At 41.5% G+C, this 12,313-nt stretch overlaps 1 protein-coding gene across 1 annotated transcript in view; it reads right to left on the bottom strand.

Annotated features, from left to right (window-relative positions):
* The window catches only part of LOC122788111 (DNA-directed RNA polymerases I and III subunit RPAC2-like), a 101,746-nt gene that overhangs the window by 42,933 nt on the left and 46,500 nt on the right, over nt 1-12,313 (bottom strand). Inside the window, exon 3 of the mRNA XM_044055045.1 lies at nt 5,127-5,203. Within this exon, the coding sequence (XP_043910980.1) occupies nt 5,127-5,203 (77 nt within the window). The remainder of the gene's footprint in view (nt 1-5,126; nt 5,204-12,313) is intronic.

The raw sequence follows: 12,313 nt of genomic DNA, 5'->3' as shown, positions 1-12,313 counted from the left end.
GGCTTTTCACCATGCCAAGCTCTGCATTCTAAAACACAAAAGATAATGCAGAACAGCGCATGTACTCCTTCCCACCTGGACATTTACATGCAAAGGGTATTGTCAAGCTTGGGTTCAGCTTAGCTTTCATGGTGGACACAACAAGCACTTTTCTTGACAAACAGCAAAAGAGGGATACAGCGCTCTCAACAGTGTACATGCTGATAGCATCCATTTCTTAGGCACAACAGCTTCCTCATGCATAGTCTAGCTAGATGCACCATCAGGATGCAGAAGCCCTATATCCTAATGCCCATAGAAGCTTCTTGCTGTAATGTTGTGGAGCTGTGCTATAGAACTAAAATACTGCCTCAGTGAGATCACTTTCTCATGCAGTAAAAAGGATTTTCAATCTCAAGGTGTTACCCATCCTCCTAGGAACAAGTTTTGCTACCTGCCCAAGAGCTGGGACTTTGGAAGATGAAGCATGAGAGGGTGATCTGCAGGGCTTTCCAATCTCCAGAGGTTTTGCTAGTAAAATGTAACAACAGTACAGATACGTACAGACAGAGATAGATGTGAATCATTTTGGTTCTGGAAAAAAGTAATTACTGACATGAGGTATTCTGTAAATACCCTGAGTACAGTAGCTACATTAGTCGATAGAGAGGTAAACCATAACTAGGATCCACCTGCTTCAAAGATAAGGTATCACCTCTGTCTGCCTTGGCTATAGGTATGTGGAAGTAAGTGTACTTAAGTTACACTGAAGGCTTGGGGAAGGAGTAGAAGCAGAACAGGTAACAAGGTTACTATTTTAAAATTCTGGAACCTTTAAAATCTTGTTTAGCTTTGACAAAATTAAGGTTAGCCACCAAGGATTAGCTTTTCTTGGAAGAAGGAATAGCAAAGTAAATTCAGTTGCCCTTTTCCGGTTGTGGCACTCACTATCTCTTTGGCCCACTACCACACAAGATCTGTGGCAACAATGCCTTTGTTATCTGGGCACTGGCGGAATTACTGAGAAATTTTTCCTTTAAGAAATGTAGTCTGCTCCATTGGGCTAAAGTTTTCAGGACACAGGTGTGTCCGTTTTCCCCCAACTCTCTCAAAAAAGTCCTGATGGCCTCCAGCTAGCTCTTAAATTGGTGGGTTTGAACTGTATTTTTTTCTGAGAGGGGTGGGAGAGGTGACCTCTGAAGTCGTACCTGCTGCTTTCGAAGTCTCAATCTGATGGCCTTCAGTCATCTTTTTTTTTGGGGGGGGGACTTGTCTCTTTTTGCTGTTTTCCTTCACTCTACCTCCAGGGAAAAGACAAACTTTTAGTGTAAGTTCTGCTAGAGGTGGGGGCATAGAACTGAAATAATTTTTTTACTGACTGCACAGTCTTGCCCTTGTGCTCCAAATTTTTAAACACCATTTCTGCATGGGGTCCAATGTGGAACTCCTTCTCAAGTCGGCAATTTAACAGTTGAGCTTTAATATGGTCTGGTAGAGGTGTAGACCTCAGCCACACATGTCTCTATCATTGAACACAAAGCTGCCACCCTACAATATGCATTAACAGCATCATGGCTGCACTTGGAATGAACTGACACCTAGGAAGGTGCAGCGCTACATCTGTGCAGCCTGTCTCTAAAGACTTGTATGGTACCTCCTCAGTTTTGCCTTTTAACAGAGACTGCAATGTCCTCCGATACTTCTACATGTACACTTAGCAAATGAGCTCCCTGAAAGCAAGTAAAGCAGAGGTGCACACAGTCTTTCCAAAGCAGTCCAATATTTTACTTTTCCTGTCACTGGGAAATGGGTTCTTGGTTGAAGTCATAGTATCCCCCTTGTTGGCACTTGTGACGAAAGGAGATACTGCCAGCACAGCTAGCTGGAATTTTGTAAATAATTATATGTCATCTGTGACTATTAAACTAATTTGGATAAGATGCTTGTGTTACAAATGTATTAGAGTGGCAAGTCATGTGATCAAACTGCTCTGTACAGATGTTTGTGTTGAAAAGTTATTTGTAAAGTGCTGTGTTTAAAATGTATGCACAGTGTGCCTTACTGGAAGACAACGGAACTGTATATGCACTATTATAACTGTTTAAATGTAAATGTATATGTTAACAGAGGAAACCAGAGGGTTAACATCAGTCCAACAAACTTTAGAAACATATTTGAAGTTAAATCACTTTATAGGCTATGCAATAAAGAGGCTATCTCTCAAGTTTCAATGCAGCTAGACACAAGGTCTGTACTAGAAAGCTTTTTGTATTGTCCTTGGAGTAAACCAATTGCTATTTTTGAAGCATGAAGGAATATAATTGTTTTAGGACTTCCAGCTTCTGCCAAAGATCTTAGCAAAAGCCTTTGTAGGTATACTTTTTATAGGTAGATGCTAAATACTGCCAGCTTCAGCAATGGGGGTTTGGATGAGAACTATAAGTAAGATGACCAGAAAGGATTTCATTCTGCAGGCTATCGCAGCAGTAATATTTTAGATATTATTCTGAGAAGTCTCTTAGTGAGAGTATTCTGCATTATGTCTTGGACCTGACAACAAGAAAAAACATTCACCACATCTGCCTTGCTCTAATGAAGTAAGTTTCTAGGAACAGCTTAACTTGCTTAGACAAAGTCAGGAATATAGTGAAGCTTAGTTTAGACAGTTTCTATTTGTGTGAGCCTATACTGCAATGTCATTTTTAACATTTCCTGTGGTTTTGAACTCTGATGTCACTGTGAATATATACTGTGTATTTTCTTGTTCCTTTATTATTAAATATACTTGAACCTTTCATTACATGATATTTACATTTTGAGAGTACTTTCATATTTCTTTGGTGACAGAGTGTGGGCCACTCCTAACAGCCTTACTCATGTCCAACTACCATTTGTGTTAGTATTAATATTACACAGTAAGATGGGACACCATTTGTTAAGGGCCCTAAAGTAGCTGATAAGGAGTGACTGGTGACAGTGGTAACTACTTATAGTCTGGGCAGAAAGGGGCAGTCAGTAAACCTGCATCAGCCTTTTGTGTGTGTGTGTGAATCAAACCTCAGTGTGTGTGCGTCAGCTACTTGGGCAGTTACACTAAGCACTGGTTGGACACAGAGGGTGCTGGAGATCTTGGCTTGGTCACTCAGCTGAGATCTCAACTCTATACCTGTGCCAGTGGGAAGTCTTATTGGGGAGCTGGAGAAAGAGGGAGAAAACTAGCCCCAGAATGACTGTGGTCTCTTTGTGCTCTTAAGGGAAATTGCACTTGATGCAGAGAGCTGCATCTAGAAATACTGTGTGTGTACCTGTTATCCTCTCAGTGAACCTTCCCCCACTGCTGTCAGTTGTCAGGATTGAGGCTCCTTGATTACTGGTCCAGTGGAGGGTCATCACAGCACTCACGAACACCATGACTGGATCAGCAATAGGCTTTTTATAAAAGATATTTGCAAGCACCCACAATCCTGTAAAAAAACACTGGCAGCAGGGGCTATGAAGTCTGGCTCCATGGGTGCATTTTTTTTAATTTATCCTTCAAGGCTTCAACAAGGAGAAGTATTACTAAGGATTTTGGGTAATCCCAGAAGGTACAAGTACTACCACTGAGCATCTGAGAACTCCTCAGACTCCCATTTAATGATCCTTCCTTCTGATGAGTGTATAACTAATGAGAACTCTTCTGGTGGAGAGACAAGTGGATAAAGTGCCCTCAATGTCTGACTCGCAATTGGGAGGTGGAAACATTTGGACTACACAAGCCAGTTCATCAATCTCTAAATCAAAAGAATTAGATTTCGGGGGGGGGGGGGGTCGTCTCCTTTCTTCTTTTACATTCCCCTGACACAGACGTACAGACTGTCATCCTGAATTTGGCTATAGGTTCTTAAAAAGGTGCACAAAATGTTGAGCTATTAAGTCCTGAGAGGGAGTCTATCAAGCTAAAGTAACGTGCTGGGTGACTGCTGTCTGGATGCCTTGGGTCATGACCTGGGAATGGCCATCTCAGAGGTCCCCGATACACAAATGGATACAATGACTTCAATTTTTGCTCCAGGGATCCCCTCGCCATCAGAAATTAAGACAATGGTGTTGAAGCCAAATGCTCATGGTGAGGCATCAGGACTGACTAAATAATTGAGAATTCTGATATGGGAGTACATACTGTCATCAGACTTTGAGACAATGTTCTGATGGGCAATGACAGAGGTCTCAGTCCAATCAATAGATGCCAGGGTTAGGGACTAAGGAAGTGCCTCTTAGTCGAAGAAGGTCTCTGGCTTCTGATTGAATAATGTCCTCCTCCCTGACATCCTTCTTGTACTTTGTCTTTTCCACTTTCTGTGGAGCATCCACCACAGATCTAGCCAATGCCATAGTGGCCTGGGTGTCAATGTTTACAGCCTTCTTTGATTCAGGCAGTCCTGGTCAGTCTTTGCTCTTCACTTAACAGTCTTCTGGTTGAAATGTGAACAGTAAGAGCAGTTAGGAAATGTCACAATTAGGTCACAATGGAGCAAATAGTGGGTGTGGAAGTATTTATTGGAGATCTGCTTCTTACAAAATGCACCAAGAAACTTTAACCTCTGAAATCTATAAATGATATCCAATAAAACTACAACAGCTATAAAAACATACAGTACAACCAAAAAAGATAAGTTTCCCAACAAGGTACTTATCTGAAAACTAGGCAAAACGGATTGACTGATGAGCATTAGCACATCAATCTGCCCTCATACTTAGGTAAGAAACAGCTAATGATGGCACAGGTAGACTTCCATTTCATACCACCAGTGTGATGGTGTCCACATGAGAGGGCATCTCTTAGGCCAGGAAGAGGAACACTGCAAGGTTCTGAAAATCATGCAAGATGTCGGGGTAGTGCAGCAGAAGTTCAAAGAAGTTATCACTACCGCGACACTGACAATAAGAGCAGCAATATACTTTCCTGTCAAATGCTTCAGTTATCAGGCTAAAGAAGAGAAAAAGTATACAGCCAAATTAAACACCCTTACAAAATTATATATTGCTGCATCTGCAGGTCTGCATCCCCCTCAGCAAATTATTCCCATCCAGCTAGAAACACTGTTGCTGATGCTGACACTTACTAGAAGGTGTGCATCTCGACTAAACCATGCAATATAGCTCACCTCTCGTCTGTATTCGGAAATTGATCTTGCTTTCTGATGGATGCGTTATACTGTAACCACAAAACTCCACATCAGGGCTAAAACAAAACACAATAAAAATAAAAACGTTTAGAGCAGTCTTAAAGCATTCTGACACCCATCATTCTATAAAATGGTCAATGCATATTAAAAGACTGTAGGAAATTCAGGAATGATGTACTATTCATTTTAATTTTTATAGCACAACTAAAACAGGAAACATTCTTCACTCTACGAATTAGCATGGAGTCTGAAATAAAAAGAAAAATATATGGCAAATCTCATGAAGTGGTCCTGTAAAATAAATAATCTTTTGTATTTTAGGTATCAAAAAGAAAATCAAAGTCTTCAAAGGCAAGTGCCTGGGTACACAAAGCAATGCACACATACCTCTCAACTGTCCAGATTTTCGAAGAATGTCTAGATTTTTGCCACCTATTTTTGGTCTGTTCCTCATAAAATTTATGGTTTTCTAGCAAGTCACCGAGCATTTACATATCAAAATAATACTAAATAATAACATTCGAGTTTCAGACCTCATATCCTTCAGAAAATGCAAAACATGTAAAATCTGTCATTTTAGCCAATTTTGAATTTTATAAGAGCAATATTTAAAATCTGTCCCTATTTTTGGGCCTTCCCCCCCATTATTTTTGGCTTTATCCAGATTTCTTGTGCTGAGAAGTTGTATGAATGTATAGTAGTTTGTTCCAAAAAGTTTAACCCGAAATTTATTTAAGCACTGGACATCTACTTATGGCATAACGATTTTGCAGTAACTCTTACATCAGACAGAGCCTCAATCCACTTCTAAATACTACATCCGTTAACTACACAGTGACTTTGAGCATTTCAAGTTCCAGACAGATGCTTGCTGAGTTTTTTTTCCTGCCCAGAGAGCATGGTGGACTCTGTGACTACACTGAAGTAAGGGAAAACAGTGATAACAGAAAGCAGAACTGTGCACAATCTGTGATACCCAGTGACACACTCATACATCAGTAGTCCTCTCAAGTTACACCTGTTCTCTGGCATCAACTGAATGGCACATTGAAGTAAGGGAAAACAGTGATAACAGAAAGCAGAACTGTGCACAATCTCCGATACCCAGTGACACACTCATACATCAGTAGTCCTCTCAAGTTACACCTGTTCTCTGGCATCAACTGAATGACACTCACCGATTCCTCATGACAAACACACACCTACTTAAAACTAAACAGATTACTTCAGTATGTGGCGTGATGTAAACAGCGAGTAGTTAGCAAATTTGTACAAAGAATACTTTATTACATGCTCACAGAGACACGGTAAAACAGGAAGCCCTTACTTCTGTTTTGCAGTGAAGTTACAGGCAGCATTCCAGAAATCACTGCAATGATGCACTGCTACAACTTCACTGTTTCAGATACAGAGTATCTAATCACAGATTACAAATTATGTTTGATCTTCAACAGAAACTGCTGTCATCTACACCTTTGCAATTGTTTCACCTTGGAGTTTATCCCTTCCAATCACAAAGCACAGGCTGGTCTAGAATGCATGTTATGTCAGCATTTTCCCCTATATTCACTTCAGCTTGCTGACACCCCTTAACGGGAGCACTTTGCAGATACAGTAAGGGCACACTACTTCTAGCATTTACTTTTTCAGATATTAATTTAACACTGTCAACACCTCAGCAAGTAAAATATGTATTTATTTACTGCATTTGTTTACCGGGATAGTCTACTAGGCCTGAGATGAACCCATTTTCAGTGGTGGCCCGGGGAGAAAAGCTCCACATTTAATTACATACAAAGAAGATTATACACAACAATACAGAGTACATAAGACAGTAGTAGCACAATAATAATTTAACAACATTGAATAAATTGAGGACAACGCTGAATATTGTTTATAATCAGTGCGAGTGTCGGAACAGAAGTTTTACATATTGACTAATATGGCTTAAGGTAGGGATAGCGCAGGCTAAACTGACAGCAGAAGAAGTTGGCATGATAGAGAGAAGGGGAAGATAGACTAGTTATTGAATGAAGAAGAGTAAGGATTCTGAGAGCAGGTCAGGTTTTGGGGTTGTGGGTGGGGGTGCAGGTGCATATCCAATGTGAGGAGAGATGAAGTTTAAGGGATTTTTTTAAAGGCAGTGGGAATGGTGATGGTTCTGAGTGAAGGAAGGAGGTTATTCCATAGCTTGGCGATAGTAAAAGAGTACAGCATTTGGCCGGCTGAGAGCTTAGGTTTATCAATGTTTAATAGCATTTTGTTTTCTGACATAAGGTGTCGATTGGGATGCCACATGGTCAGAATGCTGGAGAGTGATGGGCAGGTTTTATGGTGTCGAGTTGCCAGCCCGGCACCCAACATTCCACAGAAGGCACACACACATGCACGTACTCACGCCTAGGGCCAATTTAGAGTATCCAATCCACCTACAGCATGTCTTTGGGATATGGGAGGAAACCAGAGCACCCGGAGGAAATCCACACGACCACAGGGAGGACATGCAGACTCCGCACAGAAGGCACCCCAGCCGAGGATCGAACTGGAGAACCTCTTGCTGTGAGGCAACAATGCCAACCGGTGCACCACCGCAGCCACCCTGGATGGAGAATTTAGCATTTGTAGCAAATTTGGCAACTTTGTTGTAGCATGAGAGGACTGAATATTGGTGAGAATGGGGGCACCATATAAGAGAGTTGGAAGCAGGAATGATGAGGCTAAGAAAGTAGTTGTGCCTATAAAGAGCTCCTAATTTTTTTTTTTTTGATGTCGTTATGGATATGAAGGTCAAAGGTTACGTTGTCATCAATGATGACACCCAGCAATTTGGTATTGGGAACTACTTCAATAATAACATTATTTTGGAAATGAACAGAGAATTCAGACTTGTTAACTGGGCTGGATTTTTTGTGGGTAAATATTAAGAGCTTAGTTTTATTGGGGTTAAGGGCGAGATGGTTCTGTGACATCCAGGATTCAGTTGAGGTAAATGCTTCTTGGGTAAGATGCTGTAGTACAGAGGTAGATTGTGAAGAGAAGATAATAGTGGAATTGTCTGTGTATTGGATTACAGTACTGTGGAAGTCACTGATGAATATACTGAATAAAAGGGGACCTAGTATAGAACCCTGGGGTACCCCCGCATTAGTACTGATGAAAGGGGAGGTGCAGTGCTGCCAAATAGTAGATTGTTGCCTATTAGTGAGATAGTTGGAAAACCAATGAAGGGTGGGGGGAGAGATGCCAAGGTTGGAGAACATGCACTCTATCACGTTGTTCTTGCCCCACACCAGCTTGCTTAAAATCACAATGCAACACCAAGTGTGCAGTGCTGGGGGATCTGTACTCCTGTGGTGCCATACTTCAACTCTGGTATTAAAATTAAGTGCCATCAACCAATGATGGCAGTACATCAGCTGGATGTAACAAATTCCAAGGCTGTTACAAGGAAAACAGCAAGATCATTTTATTAAAATGAAATAAAAACTGACAAACAAAAAAAAAAAAAAAAAAAAAAAAAAAAAAAAAAAACACTCCTTTCCAGACTTCCAAAATGGCTGCACATTGAACAACAGCTTAATTTCAGCTCTCCAGCATGAAAACAGAAACTCAGAAGACCAAGCCAGTGAACTAATTTTTCTGGGTGAATTTCAATGACTGTACTGTCTGGATGCCAGCATAAAAAAAAATTTCAAAGAACCTGTACGAAATCAACCACAAAAGGTAATTAAAAACACTGGAAAGAATTCTGCAGCTGTTCATCAAAGAGCAGTGCAAGCTCTAGTTTTGGTGCAAAACATGACTTCCAGTAACCTAGAAAAAAAATAAGTCAAATGTACTTAGAGAAGACTAAAATACATGAAACACTGATGGAGTATATCAACTCAAATAATAATAGACTGTAAAAAATGGAAGAAGTTTTAAACAGATGGTAGAAATGAAGAAAGGGTTGGCTGACAGTGCTCAAGAAGAGATGTTTCAAAAAAATAAAAGAATTAAAAGGCAACTGTCTTGGATAAAGTATGTACTCACACACAAATTGGTTTTGCAATATCCAATATTTATGGGGACATGATAAAATGAAGTACTTAGGAGTACGGATTAAAAAAAAAAAAAAGACAATACCAAAACTGAGAAGTAGGAAGCTCTGTTATATGGATAGCAAGATACAAGTAGTTAAAATGTTTTATTCCCTTTAGTTTTATACAAAGATCAGGCATATTTTTATCAACCAGAGAAGAAGTTGTGGAGTGCAATTAATAAAGACTTAAGGATTTAATCTGGGAGGGGAAGACAGCAAGAGTAAAGTGGGATAAAATGATTCTTTCAACTAAACAAGGTGGCTTGGGATTACCTGATTTGAAGGGGTATTTCAGAGCTACATCCAGTTACATCTCCTATACACAGCACAAGCAGAAACCTATAATTCAAAGTGGAAAGGGATGATGATGAAACAGAGGGAAAGCTCAAGAAACATGGAGACTGGGAATTTGGATGCAGACCCTTAAGGAGAATAACAATAACCATACAGAAATTTATATTCATAAAGTAGCAGAAAGTATTCTAAGAACTAAGCCAATATGGGAATGGAGAAAGGAAATTCTGACTAAAGGGAAGACAGCAATTAGGGATACAGAGAAAGTACAGTTGTGTACACTTACCATAAATGTAGGTGTTCGGGTGTATTCACTGTTGCAGTCATCACACTTGGGTTATCTGCCTGCAGGTAGCCCTCAGTTGTCCCGAATACCAGAGTCTTAGGATTTCTGCGTTGGATGCTGTCGCTTCTTCCATGATGTCAGGTTGTCAGGGGTATAAAACAGGCAGCCGACGCCATAACATCAGTTTTTCTTGCCCCAAATGTCAGGAGCCCCCCAAAATAGGAAGCTAGTATATGGTGGGGAATACCACCAGTAAAAAGTAAATACCAATGCCATTAGGAATGGCCATAGAGAGGAGAGGTAGAAAGACGGAGAAAACTAGGGGGCTGGAGGGAGGGAAACCAGGACTGCAACAGTGAATACACTCTAACATCTACATTTATGGTAAGTGTACACAACTGTAATATGTTCTTCGTGTTTCACTGTTGCAGTCATCACACTTGGGTTGATTCCCAAAGCTGAGGAAGGGTGGAGGCAGTCAAGAAGTGTTAGGGCTGGCTAGTAGGCCTTGCAAGACTGCTGTAGCAAATCTAGCTCTGGATTTAGAAAAGATTGGCAAGTGATGATGCTTGGTGAAGGCGTGTACAGAACTCCAGGTTGCAGCTTCCAGGATGTCCCTGGTAGGGACTCCCCTGAGAAATGCTGCAGAAGGGGAATTAGCCCTAGTGTAATGTGGTCTGATCCCCTGTGGGTAGGTTTTCCATGGTACTTGTAGCAGAAATGGATGCAGTGTGCTATCCATTTGGAAATAGTTTGCTTTGAAATGGCCTTACCCTCTGCCCCTGTAGCAAAGCTGACTAGCAGCTGGTCATATTTTCTGAAAGGTTTAGTCCTGTCAAGGTAGAACCTGAGCTGTCTGTGCATGTCCAAGGAGTGCAGGATCCTTTCCCCTTTATTCTGAGGGTTAGCAAAAGATGGTTGGCAAATGGATGGATTGGTTTAGAGCCACACTGGACACCACCTTAGGCATAAATGACGGGTTAGTCCGGAGGGAAAACCTGTCAGCATGGAAAATAATGAAGGGTTCCACAGCCATTAGTGCCTGTAACTCAGACAACTCTTCTTGCTGAAGTTATGGCTAAAAGCAAGGCTGTTTTCCAAGAGAGGAATTTTAACTCTGCTGAAGCTACAGGTTCAAAAGGGGGAAGCATGAGCTTTTCCAGTACGAAGTTAAGGTCCCAGGCACGGGTGGGAGCTCTCCTAGGGGGCCTTAAGTTGTTAGTCCCTCTCAGGAACTGTTTGATGAGGGGGTGAGAAAATAGACGTGGCTCAGTATTATAATGAGCTGAGATGGCACAGGCATGAATCTTAACAGAGGAGAAGGATAGGCCTCTGTGCAGTGGCTCTAGTAGGTAATCCAGGATTAGAGGCAAGGAGGGCACTGCTGTGTCCTTCCCTTGAGACAGATTCCAAGAATAATATATTTTGCACTTTTCAGCATAGGATTTCCTAGTACTAGGCCTTCTGGTTTCAAGAATGACATCCAGTACCTGTTTGCTGAGGGTTGCTGGTGGTGTATTCAAGGGATAAGCCAGGCTGCAAGGTTTAGGGATTGCAATCGTGGATGCAAAATCTGTCCCTCCTGCTGGGACAGCAGGGTAGGAGTCTGGTGAAGTTGCCAGGGTGGCACTGTTGTCAGTCTGTGCAAGAGAGGGTACCAGTGCTGGCGTGGCCAGTCTGGGGCAATAAGAATTATATCTTGAGTAGTACTTTTGAGAGGAGGGGCAGAGGGGGAAAGGCATAAATTGAAAGGTTTTCCCATTGAAAGGATAGGGCATCCACCTTCCAGGCCCTGCTGTGAGGGTTCCTGGTGCAGAATTTGCTCAACTGGTGGTTCTCAGGGGAGGCAAATAGGTCCACCTCCAGAGTCCCCCACCTCTGGATTAGAAGGTTGAAAGTGTTGGGCTCCAATTTTCACTCGTGTGGGTCTAGAAGATTTCTGCTTAAGTCGTCTGCCAGTGAATTTAGTTTTCCTGGCAGGAATTGAGTTTGTAGATGCACTTGGTTGCATAGATTTAGCTTTTTCTTCCATCTTTTTAAGAACCTCTTCTGCTTTGGTACCAAATAAACAGTCCTTATTTAAAGGAGCGTCTAGTAATTTGGATTTGACATGATCTGGCAAGGTTTGTTCCTTCAGCCAAGCATGCCTTCTCAGTACAGACCCAGTGATGGAATCCCTGCAAGATGCTTCTACGGCATCAAAGCCACACTGCAAAATATGCTTACTAACTTGGTTTGCAGAATGCGTTAGCTCTTGTAAATCTTTATTTTCTGCACAATCTGGAAGTAACACCATGTTTTGTTTAATCAGTTCAATAATATGCTACTGGTACTTCAACATGTGAAACTGGCAATGCAATGCCCTGATGGCAAGAGTTGCAGAAGTATACACCTTCTTACCCCCATCCGTCTAAAGCTCTGGAATCCCTGTCTGAAGGGGTAGGATTTTTGGCTGTAGTAGCCTTAACACCTTTAGGTCTCTGGGAAATGGTCTCTGGATCCACA

Source organism: Protopterus annectens, chromosome 13.part0 (assembly GCF_019279795.1).
Source record: "Protopterus annectens isolate FY-2018-M chromosome 13.part0, PAN1.0, whole genome shotgun sequence".
NCBI lineage: Eukaryota > Metazoa > Chordata > Ceratodontiformes > Protopteridae > Protopterus > Protopterus annectens.
Note: the sequence above shows the minus strand (reverse complement) of the source record. Positions and strands in the feature narration are given on the sequence as shown.